The following is a 21,840-nucleotide window of genomic DNA, read 5'->3' as shown; positions in this document are numbered from 1 at the left end:
AACAATATACAGCCTTGACATACTCCTTTTCCTATTTGGAACTAGTCTGTTGTTCCATGTCCAGTTCTAACTGTTGCTTCCTGACCTGCATACAGATTTCTCAAGAGGCAGGTCAGGTGGTCTGGTATTGCTATCTCTCTCAGAATTTTCCACAGTTTATTGTGATCCACACAGTCAAAGGCTTTGGCATAGTCAGTAAAGCAGAAATACATGTTTTTCTGGAACTCTCTTGCTTTTTCCATGCTTTTTCTCATTGCTTTTTCAGCGGATGTTGGCAATTTGATCTCTGGTTCCCCTGCCTTTTCTGAAACCAGCTTGAATGAACATCAGGAAGTTCACGGTTCACATATTGCTGAAGCCTGGCTTGGAGAATTTTGAGCATTACTTTACTAGCATGTGAGATGAGTGCAATTGTGTGGTAGTTTGAGCATTCTTTGGCATTGCCCCTCTTTGAGATTGGAATGAAAATTGACCTTTTCCAGTCCCATATATAAACAGTAATTAAAAATGGATCATAGATCTTATATACAGGCTAAAAGAAACAAAGCAAGGACTTCCCTGGTGGACCAGTGGTTAAGAGTCCACCTTCTAATGCAGGGGATGCCAGTTCAACCCCTAGTGGGGGAATTAAGATTCCACATGCCGGGACAACTAAACCTGCAAGCTGCAACTACTGAGCCCACGTACCCTAGAGCCTGTGTTCCACAACACGAGAAGCCCCTGTGCCCGTGTCTGTGCCTGCGCCGCAACTGGAGAAACCTTGCACCCCACAGCAAAGAGCCCGCATGCTGCAAAAAAGACCCAGCACAGCCAAAAGAAGAAAAATGAAAAAAGCAAAAAGATAAGTAAGCAGATATACAATAGAAGAATTTTTTTTTTCATCTTGGATTAGGCAAATATTTCTTAGAACACAGAAAGTGTGAACAAAAGAACATAAATGATACATAAGACTTTTTCAAAATTAAAAACTGTCAAAATTTTTGAAAAACACTATTAAGAAAATGAAAAGGCAAGTCTAGACTAGGAGAAGGTATTTGTAAAATAAATGTCTGATAAAGGACTTGTAGCTAAGTGTGTATTCTTACAACTTAATAATAAAACCGTTACAAATGAGCAGAGAATTATAAAGACATTTTACCAAACATGATGGATGACAAGCACATGAAAAGATACTCATCATCATTTGTTATTAGGAAAATGCAAATTTAAACTAAAATGAGGTACCGCTAAGCACTCACTGGGTTTCCCTGGTGGCTCAAATGATAAAGAATCTGCCTGCAATGCAGGAGACCTGGATTCAATCTCTTGAGTTGAAAAGATCCCCTGGAGGAGGGTATGGCAACCCACTCCAGTATTCTTGCCTGGAGAATCCCCATGGACAAAGGAGCCTGGTAGGCTACAGGCCAATGGGTCTCAAAGAGTTGGACACAGCTGAGCAACTAAGCACAGAAAACCACCCACTAGAGGAGTTAAAATCAATAGGGCTGAGCATAGGAAGAGTTGGAAAGGATATAAAATAACTGGAACGTTCATCCGTCATTGATGGGTACACGTTTGCAGCTTGAAAAATCAGTTCAGCAGTGTCTCATAAAGTTAAAAAAGAAATATGATCTCACCCTCCTAATCTCATTTACCTGAGAGAAGGTCTGTTCTGTAGGTACTGAAAGGTTGTTGACATTGGAAACCCAGTGACTTGCTTTGTGAAGATCATCCTTTGAGCAACAACTAAGCTGAGTAAGAACAGAGAGATTTGAATATCGAGCATAACGAAATGTCAGTAGTGCTTCTGGGCAGCTTTTGCTGAAATACAAATTCTCATTCAGGAGTTCTGAGCTGGAACTCAGATGTCAATATTTTATTTGGATAACATCCTGAAAAAAAGAAGGGTTAAAGAAAACAGAATCAACCAGTAAGAAGACTAAGGAAATATTAACATGGAACACAGAGGGTTATTAACTAGGATTAGCTGTAGGAATATAATACAAGAGTCAATCTTGGAAATTACTGAAAAGATCTAACCAGTAGAAATTGATCACTAACCCAGAAGATAATATTCCTGAAGATGCTCCAGATGTTTGGACTCAGATTTGCTGAACAGTAATGATTGCCCTCAGATAGAAGCACAGAGAAGAACATATTTATTTTAAAAACTTGAGATCAGGCTGGGGTTGTAAATTCAGAAGACTTGCAGATGGAAACCCTTTACCATGCTGATTCAGGAGGTAGGCAGAAATGGCTTGTGAAGACCTTGGCATAACAAAACATGACCCTTGAAGTGATAGAATGAATAACATCACCAGTAGAAAAAATGCTTGTAAGAAAATGGTTTAGGAACATCCCTGGCAGTCCAGTGGTTAAGAGTCTGAGTTTACAATGCAGGGAGCACAAGTTCAATCCCTGGTCGGGGAACTAAGATCACATGCCATGTAGTGTGGCCACAAAATAAAAAAAATAAAAAAGAAAGTGGTTTGCAGTCCCTTAGGGTCCACTTAACTACATTTTGAGTAACCAGGGGATTATGAGTCATAACAGAAACTGAAAAGGTGGGTCAATAAAAAGAAGAATAAATAGAAGTATACTGTTTACAGTGAACTCCCATAAGGGTTTCACAGATAGGCACTGTAATTTTGTACATACCGGGAAAAAGTAGTTATGTGATTTTAGCCAAGGTCAAGAGGATATTTTATATAAGCTGCCCAGATGTCAGGTATCTTTCCTGGTTGAAAGCTCAATATTCTTTGCTGAAGGTATTAAGAAGAGCTGGCAAGAATACACAGAAGAACTATACAAAAAAGATCTTCATGACCAAGATAATCACGATGGTGTAATCACTTACCTAGAGCCAGACATCCTGGAATGTGAAGTCAACTGGGCCTTAGAAAGCATCACTATGAACAAAGCTAGTGGAGGTGATGGAATTCCAGTTGAGCTATTCAAATCCTGAAAGATGATGCTATGAAAGTGCTGCACTCAATATGCCAGCAAATTTGGAAAACTCAGCAGTGGCCAGAGGACTGGAAAAGGTCAGTTTTCATTCCAATCCCAAAGAAAGGCAATGCCAGAGAATGCTCAAACCACCACACAATTGCACTCATCTCACACGCTAGTAAAGTAATGCTCAAAATTCTCCAAGCCAGGCTTCAGCAATACATGAACCGTGAACTCCCTGATGTTCAAGCTGGTTTTGGAAAAGGCAGAGGAACCAGAGATCAAATTGCCAACATCCGCTGGATCATGGAAAAAGCAAGAGAGTTCCAGAAAAACATCTATTTCTGCTTTCTTGACTATGCCAAAGCCTTTGACAGTGTGGATCACACTAAACTGTGGAAAATTCTGAAAGAGATGGGAATACCAGACCACCTGACCTGCCTCTTGAGAAACCTATCTGCAGGTCAGGAAGCAACAGTTAGAACTGGACCTGGAAAACCTGACTGGTTCCAAATAGGAAAAGGACTGCATCAAGGCTGTATATTGTCACCCTACTTATTTAACTTATATGCAGAGTACATCATGAGAAATGCTGGGCTGGAAGAAGCACAAGCTGGAACCAAGATTGCCGGGAGAAATAAAAATAACCTCAGATATGCAGATGACACCACACTTATGGCAGAAAGTGAAGAGGAACTAAAAAGCCTCTTGATGAAAGTGAAAGTGGACAGTGAAAAAGCTGGCTTAAAGCTCAACATTCAGAAAACAAAGATCATGGCATCCAGTCCCATCACTTCATGGGAAATAGATGGGGAAACAGTGGAAACAGTGTCAGGTTTTATTTTTCTGGGCTCCAAAATCACTGCAGATGGTGACTGCAGCCATGAAATTAAAAGATGCTTACTCCTTGGAAGAAAAGTTATGACCAACCGAGATAGCATATTCAAAAGCAGAGACATTACTTTGCCATCAGTGGTACATCTAGTCAAGGCTATGGTTTTTCCTGTGGTCATGTATAGATGTGAGAGTTGGACTGTGAAGAAAGCTGAGCGCCGAAGAATTGATGCTTTTGAACTGTGGTGTTGGAGAAGACTCTTGAGAGTCCCTTGGACTGTAAGGAGAACCAACCATTCCATTCTGAAGGAGATCAGCCCTGGGATTTCTTTGGAAGGAATGATGCTAAAGCTGAAGCTCCCGTACTTTGGCCAACTCATGCAAAGAGTTGACTCATTGGAAAAGACTTTGATGCTGGGAGGGATTGGGGGCAGGAGGAGAAGGGGACGACCGCAAATGAGATGGCTGGATGGCATCACTGACTCGATAGACGTGAGTTTGTGTAAACTCCAGGAGATGGTGATGGACAAGGATGCCTGGAGTGCTGTAATTCATGGGGTCACAAAGAGTCAGACTTGACTGAACTACTGAACTGACTGAACTGAATTTAAAAATTAATCAGACATGACTGAGCAACTGAACAACAAAATTTAAAAATAAGCAGGATTCTTTTTATGTCATATGCATGACTACTAAAATGATAATTTCTTTTTTTTTTTTGATAATTTCTTGTTTATGGTATTTTGTATTGCCAATGAGATTAGGCATGGCCTTGGATTTTTTTCAGTGAATATAAGGAGATTATAAAAAGAATGGGACTTTGCTTAATTTGTTGAGTTCTCTAGTTTAAAAGAGAGGGTTTAAATGAACATATTCTAAGTATTCATCCTGCATTAATATTCAGGAAGGTAGCAAATGTATCCCCAAGAGAAGTGATTTTTAGTAGTTTAGTACTTGTGGATAATTCTGTGTGCTACTTTGAAGGATACTTGTATGAGCATATGAATGGGGGAAATGGCAGAAAGGCAAGAAAACATTTTTTTTTCTTTCTCCTTTTTTTTTTTTTAATATAGAACAAATGAAATAGATCTGCCTTAGGCTCAGAGTTTATGCTTTTTTTGTTTCACTGTATTCTTATGCTAATATTTTAAATGAATTATTTTGCCCACCCTTACAATAATATTTTGACAGTCTTTCTTCATTTATTGTAGTGGGAGCTAAGTAGGAGAAGAATGGCTTTCAGAACTCTGAGTCAATAGGCAGCTCAGAGAGGCATGACTGCTTCCTTCCTTGATGGTTGCCTTCACTGGTGTTATCTCAAGGACAGCAACTGAGATAATGCAGTAAGATATGATAGGATTGAGTGACTCCATTAATCTCTACAAACTGATTTATTTTGATGGTAAAACATCTGGGTGTATATTGGGCCACATGTCGCAAGTAACACTGGTCAAGAAAATTAAGATTTTTCCAGGTCACATGGAAATTGCAGTACAATATTTTTGCTAATATGTAACAAAGTTTGATTTCTATCCTCAGGATCTGGGGGATCCAGAGAGTTTCCAAGGAAGTCAGATACATGTTTCAGTATAGACACAAAGTAGAAGATCAGTTTTTATTGTGTTTAAGATTAGTTTTTATTGTGTTTAAGATTTTGAACATTATATTCAGCTACCCCTACCCCCCTCAAAACAATTCTGGGTTTTTAAAACTGCAAGAATCTATATATTATCTCCCATGTCATTGGTGCTAAATCAACCCAAATGAGATTTGAATAAATTGAGAAACTCTGTGTATGCTACCATGAGAAGAAATAGTGGTGATACAAGAACCATAGGAAACTTCACTGGGTGTGAATAGTACGCAGCTACATAGTAATTAGTGAGCCTTGTGGAGACTAGAGCTACAGTAGCAGAAGTCAAAGAAGTCAAGCTGTTTTGCCCTAAAAATAAATCAAAAGAATTTATTGCAGCCATCAGGAGAGAAATAGTTAAGCTGAGTGGAAGTACATTCATGTTTTTAATATTTACATTCACATTGACAGAGACATCCATGCTCTCTGAAAAATTATGTAAACAGCATGTTTCCCATTTTGCTACAACTATAGTGATTGGTACTTGTGTAGCCCACTTTTTCATCAGTTCTTTTTAGTTTAAAAAAAAAAAAACTGCCTTTTTATTTTAAAAAATAGAAAACTCATTTCTTATAAAATATCTTCCATCTACTTATTCTTAAAATATTATCCTTTTAAAATCATATTTCTTGTCTACTTAACCTTCAAAGTGCCTCCAACATGACTAATAGATTAAACGAGTGTTGAAAACCATCCATTAAAATTTCTCAGGGAAGAGAGTTACATCCTGAATTGTGGACACAACTAACTATGAGAGCTGGTGGATGTTTGGAACACTTGGCAAGCTGGGGTTAGAGAAGAGGAAAACGGGCAGAAGCGTCTAGGCTGATCGTCGTGGTGGGTGGTATGGAGTCAGGGGGAAAGATACTGAATTTGTTAGAAAACCTTGGCTCTGTTTCATTTGTGCTTCCAATCAGTAGTCAGCCCTAGGACAAGCCACCATGCTTTTTTCTTAGTTTTTTATCTTGTTAGTGAAGAGGTCCACTCAAGGTCCCTTCTAGCTCTAGAATTTCACAATCTGTTGCAAAGATGTAGCTATACAGATATGACTTACTTTTATTAGGTGCACTGGGTTTAACTGGGTTTCTGTAATTGCTGACACAACAGGGAAATTTAGAGACAATTTAGTAACAATGATTGGGCATGGTGCTGTAGACCACCTATTGAGTGGTTATTCAGCCACTCAGTTGAGGCCAACTCTTTGTGACCCCATGGACTGCGGCACACCAGGCTTCCCTGTCCTTCCCCATCTTCCGGAGTTTGCCCAGATTCATGTCCATAGAGTTGATGATGCCATCCAACTATCTCATTCTCTGTCACCCCCTTTTCCTCTTGCCAATTTCAATCTTTCCCAGCATCAGGGTCTTTTCCAGTGAGTCAGCTCTTTGTATCAGGTGGCCAGAGTATTGGAGGTTCAGCTTCAGCATCAATCATTCTAATGAATATTCAGGGTTGATTTAAAAGTGAAAGTGAAGTTGCTCAGTCGTGTCCGACTTGTAGCGACCCCATGGACTGCAGCCCACCAGGCTCCTCCATCCATGGGATTTTCCAGGCAAGAGTATTGGAGTGGGGTGCCATTGCCTTCTCCGAGGATTGATTTAGAGAGCGCCAATAAATGATTACCTTGTTATAGCATTGGTGAAGACAACGTTTTAGCCAAGATCATCTCAGTAAATGATGTGTTCTTCAAAATAACGCTATGGGTTAAAGGGCCCCTTCCCAACAGGTTACAGAGTATAAATATGTTAACAGTGTGAGTCAATGCTTGTGTTATTTCCCTACTCTGAACAGATTGTTAGGCCACTTGCATGTTAAGTGTACTATAATACAGAAAATCAATGACTACACCCTGCAGTATATAACAGGGTGAAGCCATTAAACATTTCATCAGGAAAATGCAAATACAGCTGTAAAGTTCTTTATTGTTGGCAAGGAGTCATTATAGTTGTCCTTACTAGGTATTTACCACCAGCTTGTAAAATCTACCATGGCAAATTTCACGGTAACCTCGTTAACATTGAACATTACTGAAACCATTTGGTGGCAGAGACAGTTTAGAGGGTAATAATAGGAAATAAAAGCCAAATGTTTTCATGAGGAAGACTGCCTGTGTCATCTCTACTTTTGAAATCTGTCCATGATGCTAAAAAGAATCAAGGTCTCCTGCCTCTATTTTTTCTTTTCTTTTTTTTTTGCAAAGATATATCATTCTTCAGCCTTTAACTCTGTTGAAAATACAAAATAAACATAGTCTGATAACATTTTCTTTAAAGGCATATTTGGAAATTACCTGAAAGACACAGCGGGTAGATGGTGTTCAAATGATAATCCCCAGTGGAATACATCTCTAACGACAGGATTTGGAAAAAAGAGAGGGGGCTTGAGGAGACAGATGGAGCTTATAGTGCACATAGAACCTCAGCATTAACTTTAGAACTCAAGGCCTTGTCAGCGGCCTGAAAACAAACTATTTTCCATTGATTGGTATGAATCATTTTCTCTCTCTGTTGCCTGCACTTTTTCCACCATCCACACCGCTTAAGTGTCAACAAATCTGCCATTGACCTTTCCATAGCTCTCTGCTGAGGTACCTACCATGGCGTTTCTAATCCTTGTCAATTTCTTTCCAGACAGAGCTTTTTGTACATGCCTTCAAGGATCAGCTGGTCAGAAGTGCCCTTTTAGCACTTTACACTGCCAGGCCGGGAGGTGTCCTGAAGAAACCACCCTCTCCTAAGAGTGGCACAGAGGAGAGCATTTCCCAGGACCCACCCCTGCCAGTGAGACGGCAGGACTCCATTCCACATCATTCAGACTATGACGAGGAGGAGTGGGTAAGTCTTTTATTGTTTTTTAGCTTAGCTTGCCTCCCCAGTGCTATAATTAAAAGCACTAAAGCCTTAGCATTTAGTACTGTAAAACAGAGCAGAAGTGTCAAGAGATCTCTCCTTTTCATCAAAACATGTTGGAAAGCAGTCACAATACAGATTGTGGGTAAACAGGTCATGTTTTTTTCCTTGGGGGCAAATTATAAATGAAAGTTTTAACCCAACCGCATTCGTTTGATGTGAAAATTTGTATATTACATACGTCATTTGTTATTGTTTAGTTGCTAAGTTGTGTCCAACTCTTTGCAACCACATGGACTGTAGCCCACCAGGCTCCTCTGTCCAAGGGATTTCCCAGGCAAAAATACTGGAGTGGGTTGCCATTTCCTTCTCCAGGGATCTTCCCAACCAAGGAACTGAACCCGCGTCTTCTGCATTGGCAAGCAGATTCTTTACCACTGAACCGCTACATTATATATGTTAATGTACATATAAGGTAGTCAAATAATAATTATCTCCAATAAATACCATCAAAGTGATAGCTTACAGAGAACCATGTCAGATTCCTGATCTCCAAAGAAGAAGAGTTAGCTTCAGGACCAGGGACCAGGCTTGAGTACTCAAGAGCTTCTGTGTAGCAGAGTTTTATTAAAGTGAGAGAAGCGACAGTGGAAGCTCCTGACATAGACATCAGACATCAGGAGGGGGGCAGAGAATGGCCCCCTAGCTAGCCTTATCAAGGCCTTATATACTTTTTTCAGACCCACTCTCACAATATATATATCTTAAATTAGCAAGATTAGAACAGACAATAGAAGGATCTTACCAGACCCACTCCCATATTATACGTTTTAAGACGACAGGATTAGTCAAAAGGTTCTTGTTAAGGAGAACAGGCAAGATCCATTGTTTTATTGACTAAGACAAAGCAATGGTGAAAAGAACATTTGTCTTTTTCTCTTTGAGAGTCCCAGACCCCTTTCTCCTTCTTGAGGGCTCCGGACTCCTTTCTCCTCCTCAAGAACCCTTGACTTCTTATCAACCTACCTAGGAATTGACTCTCTCCAAAGCAAGGATGCCACAATTGCAAGGCTGTAATATTTTCCTTATTTATTAAGGAGATAAAAACCATTAAAATTGTTTTTAGAAAGAGAGTCATTAATCATCAATAATCCACGACTTGGATGCAACAAGTATTGTCATTGGTGCAGTCCAGTGTGTTAGTTTTGGGCGTACTTAAAAAGCGTTGACATTTAAATGGCAGTGGATATAGAGATCTGTTAAGTTCTTTTGTTTATTGGGTTTGTTATTTAAAAGATGTTGCTCCAGGTGGCTCTAAAATTGGCAAAAGAAGGGCCACATAAAAGCTTCTGAGAAAATAACTAGTAAAGGCAAATAAAGGTTTCCCAAGTGGCTCTTAGTGGTAAAGAAACTGCTGGTCAGTGCGGGAGTCATCAAAGATGCGGGTTTGATCCCTGAGTCGTGAAGATCCTCTGGAGGAGGGTGTGGCAACCCACTCCAGTATTCTTGCCTGGAGAATCCCATGGACAGTGGATTCTGCTGGGCTATGGTTCATAGGGTCACGATGAGTCAGACACAACTGAAGCAACTCAGCATGTAAGCCCACACAAAGGCAAATAAACCAAATAAGTCAACATGGTGATAGGAACCCTAGGTGGGCAGAATAAAACAGGAGAAAACCAAGGTTTCTCTCTCTGGGTGAGAGGGAACAGTGTGTTTCTCCTGAATCAATACATATTCCATTATCTAAGAACTTTTGGAAGTACCACACACACACACACACACACACACACACACACACACACACAGAAAGAAACTCCTTACCATATCACATTCTTGACCAAGGAAATACTGTTGTATGCTAACTGTATTAGATGTGAAACAGTTAATGATTATTTTTCCTGCCACTCTAAATTTATAAGTGTTCAGGGAATAAATTATTTGTAAGGCTCAGGTCACTCAAAAAATTGCTATCTGCAGGGCTATGAAGTGATACCTGCTCTTTCTTTTGATGAAATTACTGTCACAGGAAAGACAGAGCTGGGCTCCAAGAGGTAAATGCTGAATAAGTATTTGTTGTCACTGATTAAGATTGCATTTCTCCCACTGAATCATTTTCAAAAGAGAAAATCTAATATTTCTTCTTTTTACCTTCACCTTTTACTTCTAATGCTCCGAGACATCCATACCTCGTAACCTCTCTGAAGTTCAATTTTCTCCACTATAAAGTGAAAATAACAGCATCTGTTCTACATAGCTCTTCGTGTGGTCCAGAGATAGATGGTCTGCCTGTGTGATAATGCCCCATGTCCTGCAAAGGCCCAGGCACCTGAATTGTATTACTTTACTATTATTGCTGTGTATTATCTTTTTTTAGATATGTAAGTTATATATGATCCTCAGTATGAGGATCAATAATAGTCCTTGAGATAAGTGAGGAAATGGGATAGATCATAAATTTGGATTGTGGGATTTCTCTGGTGGTCCAGTGGTTAAGACTCTTCGCTCTCAATGCAGGGGACATGGATTCAGTCCCTGGTCAGGGAACTGAGATCCCACATGCTACACAGCATAGGCAATAAATAAATTTGGATTGTGACTTTGAAAGAGTTTGAGTAGATGTGGAATAGAACTTATATTTCATGAAATAAACTTACTGTTAACTCCAGACATTCTGGAGTATGAAGTCAAGCAGGCCTTAGAAAGCATCACTACAAACAAAGCTACTAGAAGTGATGGAATTCCCGTTGAGCTATTTCAAATCCTAAAAGATGATGCTGTGAAAGTGTTGCACTCAATATGCCAGGAAATTTGGAAAACTCAGCAGTGGCCACTGGACTGGAAAAGATCAGTCTTCATTCCAGTACCAAAGAATGTTCAAACTAACAGACAGTTGCACTCATCTCACACGCTAGCAAAGTAATGTTCAAAATTCTCCAAGCTAGACTTCAACAATCTGTGAACCGAGAACTTCCCAATGTTCAAGCTGGATTTAGAATGGGCAAAGGAACCAGACATCAAATTGCCAACATCCTTTGGATCATAGAAAAAGGAAGAGAATTCCAGAAAAACATCTACTTCTGCTTTATTGACTATGCCAAGGTCTATGACTGTATAGATCACAATAAACTGTGGAAAATTCTTCAAGAGATGGGAATACCAGACCACCTGACCTGCTTCCTGAGAAATCTGTATGCAGGTCAAGAAGCAACAGGTATAACTGGACATGGAACAATGGACTGGTTCCATATTGGGAAAGGAGTCCATCAAAGCTGATATTGTTACCCTGCTTATTTAACTTCTATGCAGAGTATGTCTTGCAAAACACTGGATTGGATGAAGCACAAGCTGGAATCAAGATTGCTGGGAGAAATATCAATAACCTCAGATATGCAGATGATGCCACCCTAAAGGCAGAAAGTGAAAAGGAACTAAAGAGCCTCTTGATGAAAGTGAAAGAGGAGCATGAAAAAGCTCGCTTAAAACTCAACATTCAAAAAACTAAGTTCATGGCATCTGGTCCCATCACTTCATGTCAAATAGATGGAGAAACAATGGAAAGCCTGACACACTTTATCACTTCAGATGGTGACTACAGCCATGAAATTAAGACACTTTCTCCTTGGAAGAAAAGTTATGACCAACCTAGACTACATATTAAAAAGCAGAGACGTTACTTTGTTGACAAAGGTCCCTATAGTCAAAGTATGGTTTTTCCAGTAGTCATGTATAGATAATGAGAGTTGGACCATAAAGAAAGCTGAGCGCCAAAGAACTGATGCTTTTAAACTGTGGTATTGGAGAAGACTTGAGAGTCCCTTGGACTGCAAGGAGATCCAACCAATCACTCCTAAAGGAAATCAGTCCTGAATATTCATTGGAAAGACTAATGCTGAAGCTGAAGCACCAGTGCTTTGGGGACTGATGTGAAGCACTGACTCATTGGAAAAGACCTTGATGCTGGGAAAGATTGAAGGCAGGAGGAGAAGTGGAAGACAGAGGATGAGATGGCTGAATGGTATCGCCAACTCGATGGACATGAGTTTGAGCAAGCTCCAGGAGTTGGTGATGGACAGGGAAGCCTGGCGTGCTGCAGTCCATGTGGTCTCAAAACGTGGGACTGAGCGACCTAACTAACGGTTAACTTTTTGACAAATAATTACCACTTTTATATTAAATCAAGAGAGATTGTTGGAACTGTGTATCTTTTGTTTTCATAATTTTCACCTTATTGTGTTATACAAACTCCTTCCCACACCTCTTCCTCCTCCTTCTGCTCAAGTCATCCTGCACATTCCCTCCTTCCTTATTCCCTTTTCTTTAGATATATTTTGAGACCTTCTATATCACAGATACTCCAAATGGCAAGATAAATTGTGCTAGACTGTTAGATCCTAGAGCTCAGATTCTAGTGGTAGATAAAAATCTGTTAATAAATAGTCACAAAATGTTGTGACAAGGATGTAGAAAGACAGGTGGAAGAAGTTAGGCTTTGCTAAAGAGATTTCAGCTCAGTATTTTAAATAAACTTATGATGGGGAAAAAAGGAAGACAGTGGGAGAGAATGGTGAGTTGACGTCAATGGCAAAGTGTTTGGTACGGTGGGTGTTACAAAGCACTTGTTCTGCCTGGATCACTGTGCCAGGTGCTGGGGACACAGAGGTGAGCTGCCCACAGATGCAAGGGTTCCACAGCCTATTCAGGGCTCTAGAGATACCAGTGTCAGTGATTGTGCAATTTAGGATTATATATAGGATGAAGTGAGACTCTGGTGGTCACAGTGGGATTTCCAGAAGTGTTTCCTGAGAATTAAATATGAGTAGAAGATAACAGGAGAAGGCACTGGTGACCCACTCCAGTACTCTTGCCTGGAATATCCCGTGGACAGAAGAGCCTGGTAGGCTGCAGTCTATGGGGTCACTAAGAGTTGGACACAACTGAGCGACTTCTCTTTCACTTTTCACTTTCATGCATTGGAGAAGGAAATGGCAACCCACTCCAGTGTTCTTGCCTGGAGAATCCCAGGGACGGCAGAGCCTGGTGGCCTGCCATCTATGGGGTCGTACAGAGTCGGACACGACTGAAGCGACTTAGCAGCAGTAGCAGTAGCAGAAGATAACAGTATGAAAAGGAGGATGAGGTGACCTTTCAGACAGGAGCACATTAGCTGACAATGGTAATTAGGATGTGTGTCTGTGTGTTTATTAGTTTTTTACTTGTTTTGTTTTGTTTTAAAGGTGGTACAATTGACTATGTTTATTGCTCCAAAAAGCATTTAAGGCTAAGAGGCAGTGACTCATAGAACAAGGCCCTTACAAAGAAGAGAAGATAATCAATTCCAGTAGGCATGTGGGGGACAAGTCCTGGGCAGAAGTGTGCTGCTGGGCTGAGAATGCAGGGAGGGTGTAAAAATGGATTTTACTTTTTTTGAGGGTGGGTGGGGCTGGATGGCTTCTTTGTTCTTTATTTGAAATAGTTTTCTCCAGGTGTATTGAGCTATAACTGACATATAACACTGTATTAGTGTAAGGTATGCAGCAAAGTGATTTTTTGCATATATATAATCACAAGAAATTAATGTCTATCACTTTACAGGACTACGATTTTCTTTTCTTGCGATGAAAATTTTGAGACCCATTCTCTTAGCAATTTTCAAACATACAGTTCTGTTTTGTTAACTGTAGTCACCGTATTGTGTATTGCATCCCTAGAACTTAACTTTTCTCATAACTGGAAGTTTGTGCCTTTTAATCACCTTCATCCTTTTTGTCTTCCCCTCCTCACTTCTGGCAATCACCAATCTACTCTCTGCTTCCATGAATCTGTTTTTGTTGTTTTCTTAAGAGTCTCAATATAAGTGAATTATACAATATTTGTATTCCCATTATGTGATTGATTTCTCTTAGCATAATGCCCTCAAGACCCATCTATGTTGGTGCAAATGGCAGAATTTCCTTCCTTTTTTTTTTAAATTAGTAAATCCTTTATTTTTGTGACTATCAAAGGCATTCATCACTACCATGGGTCTATTTTGGCTCAGAGGAGAGTTACTATCTAGTGAACTCCATTGTTATTAGACACTAAAAATAGGAAGAGACTGGAGGGCGCTGAGAATGGGATAAGGAGAGGACCAAAGCTCGGGGAACAACATGAGATCCTACCCATTCTCATTGCTAGGAAATGAGTAAACACAGCAGCTCTAACCTAAATGCCAGCCTCGCCACAAAGGTTTTCAGAAGAGGTCCTGTAACAATCACTCACTGGACAAAACAAGGTCAGAGTTTCTAGAAGAGATATCAGGATATGAAAAACCAACTTGGGAACAATATACACAGCACCGCAACAGAGCTGGGTCATGGCAGCCTGGCTTCAGTTGAGACTGCTGCGGACATAGCAGTCTCTGGGGGCAGCGCTCACTTACAGTTGCTATACATGGTTTTCACATACGTGTCATCTGGCAGAGGCTGCTTCTCACTGCTAGGTTCAAGGAATTTCTTAATTGCAGGGATATTGCTTATTTTCATTATGTACTCCTGGAGATGAGGGAAGGCAGACAGAATATTAAGATGTTTTTTCCTTCTAGAGCCAGAATGATCTGGAGTAGAATAATGTCTGCAAGGCTCAGCTGATTGCCAACAAGAAACCTTTGTCCATGAGTCCGTAAAACCTTTTCAAACCCAGGAAAGTATCTAAGTATAGCTTCTGGGCTATGTTAACCACTTTCTTTTGCTGATCATCTGGTTTGAGGTAAGGATACACTTGATTTGCAGTTCCAGAAGATCCAGGGTCCCCTCTACATGCATGTCAACCAGGTTCTCTCCTTGAGATCTTTGCCAAAGAGACGGTGCTTATCTGCTCTGCAGTGGAGGATGCTCCGGGTCTGCACCAGCTTCCATCAGTTTCAACCATTGGTACTTGCTAGGACAGCAGATGGTTACCATCTTGCAACTTCTGCAACTGTTGTTTTGTTTCTAAAAATTCGTCATCAAACTTGACTCCATCAGCAGTTTAAACCCAATTCCATCTGGCCTTGGCTGTTTGGATAGTAGAGCTTGGGTTTCATAGCCATCATAGCCTTTCAGGTTTTCTGGCCCCACTCACAGTGACCAGAATTGCCCAAAGGCACCCAATGAGCAGTCTTCCTACTTCCATTTTTGTGGCTGAAGTATATATATGTGTGTATGTGGGGGTGGGGTGGGGTGTGTGTGTGTAGGCATGCTTGTCTGTATGTATGTATATCACATTTTCTTTATTCATGCATTTGTTGATGGACACTTAGGGTGTTTCCATATCTTAACTATTATAAAAAATACTGCAATGAACATGGTGGTGCAGATCTCTTGCAATAGAGATTTTGTTTCCTTCGAATATATTTCCAGAAGTGGAACCATCATATGGTGGTTCTGTTTTATGGAGGAGCCTCCATACTGATTTCCATAGTGGCTGTACCAATTTACATTCCTACCAACAGTGCATACTGTTCCCTTCTTAGCATCCTCTCCACTGCTTGTTATCTATTTTCTTTTTGATGATACCCATTCTAGAATTTGTGGGGTGTCTTTCATCATGGCTTAGATTTACTTTTCCCTGATGATTAGTGATGTTTAGCACCTTTTCGTGTCTTCTTTAGAAAAATACCTGTTCAGTTCATCTGTTGGTGTTTTAAATTATTTGCTTTGCTCTTTTCTATTGAGTTGTACAAGTTATTTTTATATTTCAGACATTAACCCAGATGTCTTCTTTTATCATTAAAGCAGAATCATATGCAGAAGAGGGCAGAGAGGACAGGCTGAGCAGAGTGGTGGAAGTTTCAAATAGACACCAAAGAAAGTGGCTGAAGTTGGTTACTAGCAACATTTGAGAAAAATTTGAAATTCCAGACCTTGTGAGGGCCAGCCAAGGAACTTCAATAAAATGTTATATAACAGTCAAACTTGTTATTGATGTTCCTTGGAGACCACTTTCTATTAGAAAGATCTCTTTGTCTAAATGGGGAAAGAATTTGAAAAAGAATAGGTGCGTATATATATATAGAAATAGAAATAAAATATGGGAATCTTTTATTTCAAAAAAAATCACTGCAGTTATAACCACTTAACCTTATTTCAGATCTTTATCTCACTTGAAACGTTGAGTAAATCCAGTGAAAATGTAGCTAATTGGAAATGCCTTTAGAGACTGTACTATTAAATGAATTGGAAACATAATTTTGTGCAGCACTTTTCTTGGTTAATTAGGTGTTAGAAAAGTTTCAGCACTGATTACAAGTCTAGTCAACTTTCTGAAATAATTTAACGTTTTAAACAATTAATTTAATTGGGTTTCTGTGATAGCATACAAAAACACTCTGATCGTGTAGGTTAATTTAGGCTTGTACATAAGATTATAATAGCTCTATTTTTTAAAAGTCTGATTTATTTAGTTTCTGGCTATGGCTGTAGTTTTAACAATTACCTAACTTGAACAACTGTGTTTAGTTTTCCATAATAAACATTTGGAAAGTAAGTTCATGTTAGTAAATTACTCGAGCTCTAGTGAGCTAATGCATGTAAAAAACCTCTCTTTTGGAGGGTCAGGAGGGAGAATCTCTATTAACTCCATGAATGTGAGAATGTCCTTTCTCTGTTCAACTTGTTTGTTGGAAAAATTAATGACATATGAATCTAGATAATAATTATCTAGTCAATAAGGAAGAGATTGAAACTAAAATGATCACTGGCCAAAAAAAAGTCTATTATTTGCTGAATTTTACTCATTAAATAACTGAGAGCTTTAAAGGTTTATTTTCTTGAAAAGTTAGTAAACAATTAAACCCGGTAGGAATATGGGGATTTTTGTGACAATCTGTGCAAAGAAAGAGACTAATCTAGCATTCTCCATGTTTTAGCTGGTAAAGATGACATATTGCTGTTCTTTCTCTACATCTCTACAGCAGATGCTGCCAACAGCTGGGATTCCAAGATTAGTTTGTCCAAAATATTAAAGCATGTCATCCCACCAAAGTATTATATTGACCCAGTTTTTGTGGCTTCCAGTAATTATACTGTTCTCTAGAAAACTGTGATTTAACACTGATGGGTTTGGGGCTAAATCTGCCTACTTTCCTTCAATAATTGTTAAAGAATAAAGATAAACTTCGGATCTTTAGATTCCTATCCATTCAAGCAAAATGTGAGACTAACAAAACTTTATTATTTAGCCATATCCCTAACTCATATTTTTAGTTGAACTACTTTTCTATATCAGGAAACATTTCAGCATCCAGATTAGTCAATTAATTTCCCTTCTTCGTGTCATAAATGTAAATCAAATTTAATATTAGTCTCCACTCTTAAGCTAGGAGAACATTTACTCTGCTTTATTATGGCAAAATATGTTTATGTTACATAAGCACAATAGATGGTTCGCATTAGTCCGTATTAAGTGTTTGGTAATTTCATAGCGTATAGAAACAGTAGCACACATTCACAGTAATACGTATTTCAGGGCTTTTTGGAATAAAGTCTCTATACAACCTGAAAAAAATGTGGTTTCTCTGCAACTCAAAATTCCCAAGGCTTGAATTTTTGAGTAAGATTTACATTTTTCTGATGTGTTCTTTACCAAATTCTCACAGTTTATTTTGTATTTCACCTTTCTCTAATGGTGTGTAGAACAAATATGAAGGTTTCAGTTTGACAAGATGATTGATACAACTATGTATATTGTCATTATTGCTGGCAGTGAGCATACATGGTTGCAAAATACTGTTGATGACAAAACTTATCTAGCCAGATTCCTCATCTATGAACAATCTTCAGTGACCTGTAGTCCCAACTTCTCTTGCCAGTTTCTGTTCATCTTAGACCTTACCTCTAGGGAAAACAGTTGAGGTCACGCATAATGTCTCTATGCAAATTGATATTCCAAAGCATTTCTGTTCAGTTCTCTGACTGGCTAGAATTATGCTATGTGAAACCACTGACCTGATCTTAATAAGAAGGAAATTAATCATTCTCACTTTTTAAAAGTAATGATATCTTATAGGCAGCTAGATACTAATCTGATTTATCTTTTTCTAATGCACTACCTTATGACTTTGTTACCTAAAGTCAGTAAGAGGTCTACTAAAATATGGCCATTTACTTCCAAATTTTATATTATATATATATTCAACTGCAAAGTATTTTGTATAATAAAGCATTATTCTTGCATCCCATGATCACAGTCTCATAAGCGCTGAATACAGCCAGTTGTCTATATGTCTATTTCTTCCATACATTCAACTTTATAAGCTCCTTAAGGGAAAAGACAATGCCATGCTCACTTTTGTGTCCCCCTAGTTAGCAGAGCACTAGCTCATAAAAGGTACCCAGTATACATTTGCAGAATACATTAATGACTTTGAAGTTTCCTCTCAAATTACTATTCTGGTCTTCCTTCATATTTGGAAACATGGAATAATTTTAACTTCACTCAGCACCACGTCAGGTACCTTTTCCTCCATTAGAACTCAGGATTTTTTTTTTTTTTGAGGATTTTGTTTTTCTCTTCCAATTAAAAGTACCCAGTTAAATCCCTCTTTCCTTAGTGCATATTTCCCAGAGTCATAATCAACTCTGAAGCAACTATTCAAGTCATTTTCACTATTATCTTCCAAGCATAGAAGTGGTAAAATTCAGGATGGACATAGAACATCAGAGATGACCAAAGTTAATAAATGATGAGTGAAGGTCTCCAACAGCTTCCAGAAACCCAGTGGTGGTAATTTTCATTTTTTATTTGGTTATTTATGTGCTGATTGCAAAGGTTCTGGTTATACAGAAATAATTTCAGATATTTCCCAGCAAATATGAATTGAAAGTAGGTATTTTACCCTTGTCTCAGCTTTTTCTTTTTCTTTCCTCAGTCATGCCTAATAGGGTTGTCTAGTTTTGTTAATCTTATTACAAGGAGGGAACACTGAAAGCATCCATTCTTCCCATCAGAAAAAACAGGGAGAATTAGGCCAGTTGTTCCCTGCATGGCAATAGAAAGTGTTCCATCATCTGTTTTCTTGATGGATAGGAAAACTTCCTGAACTTCTCCAGTCCATTTCACCCAAGAGAGATGTGCTCTGAATTCTTATCTGATATTAAAGTCCACAAAAGGTGATTAAGCAAAGTTCATGACTGTCCATTAAAATGCACAAATGTTCTATTAAAGAAAAGAAACCCCAAATGAGATCTTTATGGGCATGCATATTCATGAAATCCTACCAATTTCAAGAGTTTTCCACATGCAGTTAATCCATTCACCTTCAGCCCCCTGTTTTATAGCACCTCATACAGTGTTTGATACAGACCGTTTCAATGTATTTTTCAGAATTAATGGAAGAATAGTGAATGGATGAATTTGCTGACTCAGCAGTTTGTCTTCCAACTCAAGTCACTGTTTTTGACAGAGATATTTTATTTTTATTCCTGTAAGACTGATTTTCCTGTAGTTTTTATATTGGATACCATCCTCTCCCTTGGATACTTTCCTGACTGTTACAATGTCTGGTTTGATGGTGTGCAGCTGAAACCCAATTACCAATTTAAAATTAAAAGCTTTGGTAAATCAGTCATTTTTAATTTATTATTAAACAAAAGCTTCATTTCATATTTCCATGGATTGGAATCTATAGCTTCATGTGACACATTAAGGTAAACTCAGCCATTCAGAATATGAGCTTAATTCTAACTTCAATTTGAAGATACTTGTGATAATAGTTCTTTCAGTTGTATCTTTATTTATTTTTACTCCTAAATAGCAGGCTATTAAGTTAATCAACAAATGTTAATTAAGCATCGATAATATGCAGCAATGCTATGGGTACTTGGGGGAAATCAAATGCAGTCAAAAAAAAGAAAAATGGATTCTGACCTCAACAGCCATATCATCTCATTCAAGTAAATGGCCAGCACTCATAAAACAAGCGGAGACATTGAAAGATATTCTCAGAACGAAAGTAGTTATGTGACACATTATAAAAATGTCAAAAGAATTCAGAGAGAAGTTACATGAAAGTTGAAGAGGATGAAAAAATCATTTCTTCCTTCCTTGTTTCATTCATTAATTTATTCATTCTTTTATCTATAACCTGGTGAACACTAGGGGCTTCCCAAATGGTGCTAGTGGTAAAGAACCCACCTGCCAATGCAAGAGATTGTGGGTTCGATCCCTGGGTCATGAAGATCCCCTGGAGGATCCCCACTCCAGTATTCTAGCCTGGAGAATCCCATGGACAGAGAAGCCTGGCCGGCTGCAATCCATGGGGTCACAAAGAATCAGACACAACTGAAGCAACTTAGCATGCATGCATGATGAATACTAGAACCTGAGAAGAAAAGAGTTAATAAGTAATAGTCATTTCTCTTATAGAGCCCACTGTGTATTAAAAAGAAAAGATTCATTAAGCAGAGAGAGACTAGCAGGAACAGTTCTTAGATATGTGGAACCTGAAAAGGTGAGAATTTGGATTGATGGAAGGTAAAGGAGAAGGCCCTCGAAGCATAAAAAGCAGCATGTGTCAGGTTAGAAACACTAGTTCCTCTGAGGTTTCCTTCATATCTTCAATATTCAGCACTCGGCAAGCAGGTATCCTATGCCCAGAAAATATATGTTGAGCTAATTAGCAGCACATTTCTAGGGCAGCAAGGAGGCTGACCTGGATGAAGGTTTCATTATGAAAACTAAAGAGAAATGTGTAGCATTAGGATCTTGGTTGACTCAACTACAAGCTCCAAGTTGAGAGAAGAGAAAATACTTGCTGCAGTACTCAGCCTGCTTTTGATCAGAAGAGTGATGGCACAAGCCTGGTTATCAGCGAAGATAAATGTGGCTCCTGTGTGTAGGCTGGATCATGTGAGAGCTAATCAATAGGTCTGGGCAAGATCCAAACCAGGGACTTTGGAGAGGTCACCTATTGGAGAAACAGTGACTGACCATCTGAATCACTTGTGTAGCTAGGCACTGAATTTCAGGCTAAGGCCAGCAGTGTGGTCATTGGGAAGCGGAGGTCAGGGATTATTGCATGAGTAGGTGGATGAAATTAAGCAGGAGATGAATAAGAAGCAAACGTTGCGGGCATCTCAATTCTGATGGATGTCACATATCTGGCTGATTTTAGTGGACATGATATGTATGTCATGGACATGGTGTTTATATACATGTGTGTAGGTATGTGTGTGGTATGTAGCTTGGGCCATGAATGTGCCATTTTGAACGATAAAGTATTGTATGCGCAATACCAGGATTCAGAAAGGAGAGTTACCAAGCTATGGAATGAACAAAGTTTTGCAGTGTGGAGGAACCAGGCTTGTAGAGGGCAGATTACTCTCAGTCAACTCAAGGACAGACTGAAGCTTCTTTGTAAAGATGAGATTGGTCTTGTTAATTTTCTAACTGGTTCTAGTCAAAGTGCTCAGAAATTCATAGTGACCAGTGGCAAATTATGCATGGAGATAAAGATATAACAGGGTCCCCATATCAACTCTAGTTTAGCCTTTACATTCTTGCTGATCAGGTCATCCCTAGAAAAGTTAATCAGCTAAGGATTGCTGAACGAGGTTTTCTTTCTTTCTTTCTTGTTTT

General features: G+C 39.0%; 1 protein-coding gene and 1 pseudogene across 1 annotated transcript in view; one reads left to right on the top strand and one right to left on the bottom strand.

Moving 5' to 3' along the window:
• Positions 1-21,840, top strand: part of INPP4B (inositol polyphosphate-4-phosphatase type II B) — a 736,226-nt gene that overhangs the window by 588,835 nt on the left and 125,551 nt on the right. The window contains exon 16 of the mRNA XM_018061563.1: positions 8,026-8,229. Within this exon, the coding sequence (XP_017917052.1) occupies positions 8,026-8,229 (204 nt within the window). The remainder of the gene's footprint in view (positions 1-8,025; positions 8,230-21,840) is intronic.
• Positions 14,658-15,316, bottom strand: LOC102189332 (annotated as a pseudogene).

This window comes from Capra hircus, chromosome 17, assembly GCF_001704415.2.
Source record: "Capra hircus breed San Clemente chromosome 17, ASM170441v1, whole genome shotgun sequence".
In the NCBI taxonomy this organism is placed as follows: domain Eukaryota; kingdom Metazoa; phylum Chordata; class Mammalia; order Artiodactyla; family Bovidae; genus Capra; species Capra hircus.
Note: the sequence above shows the minus strand (reverse complement) of the source record. Positions and strands in the feature narration are given on the sequence as shown.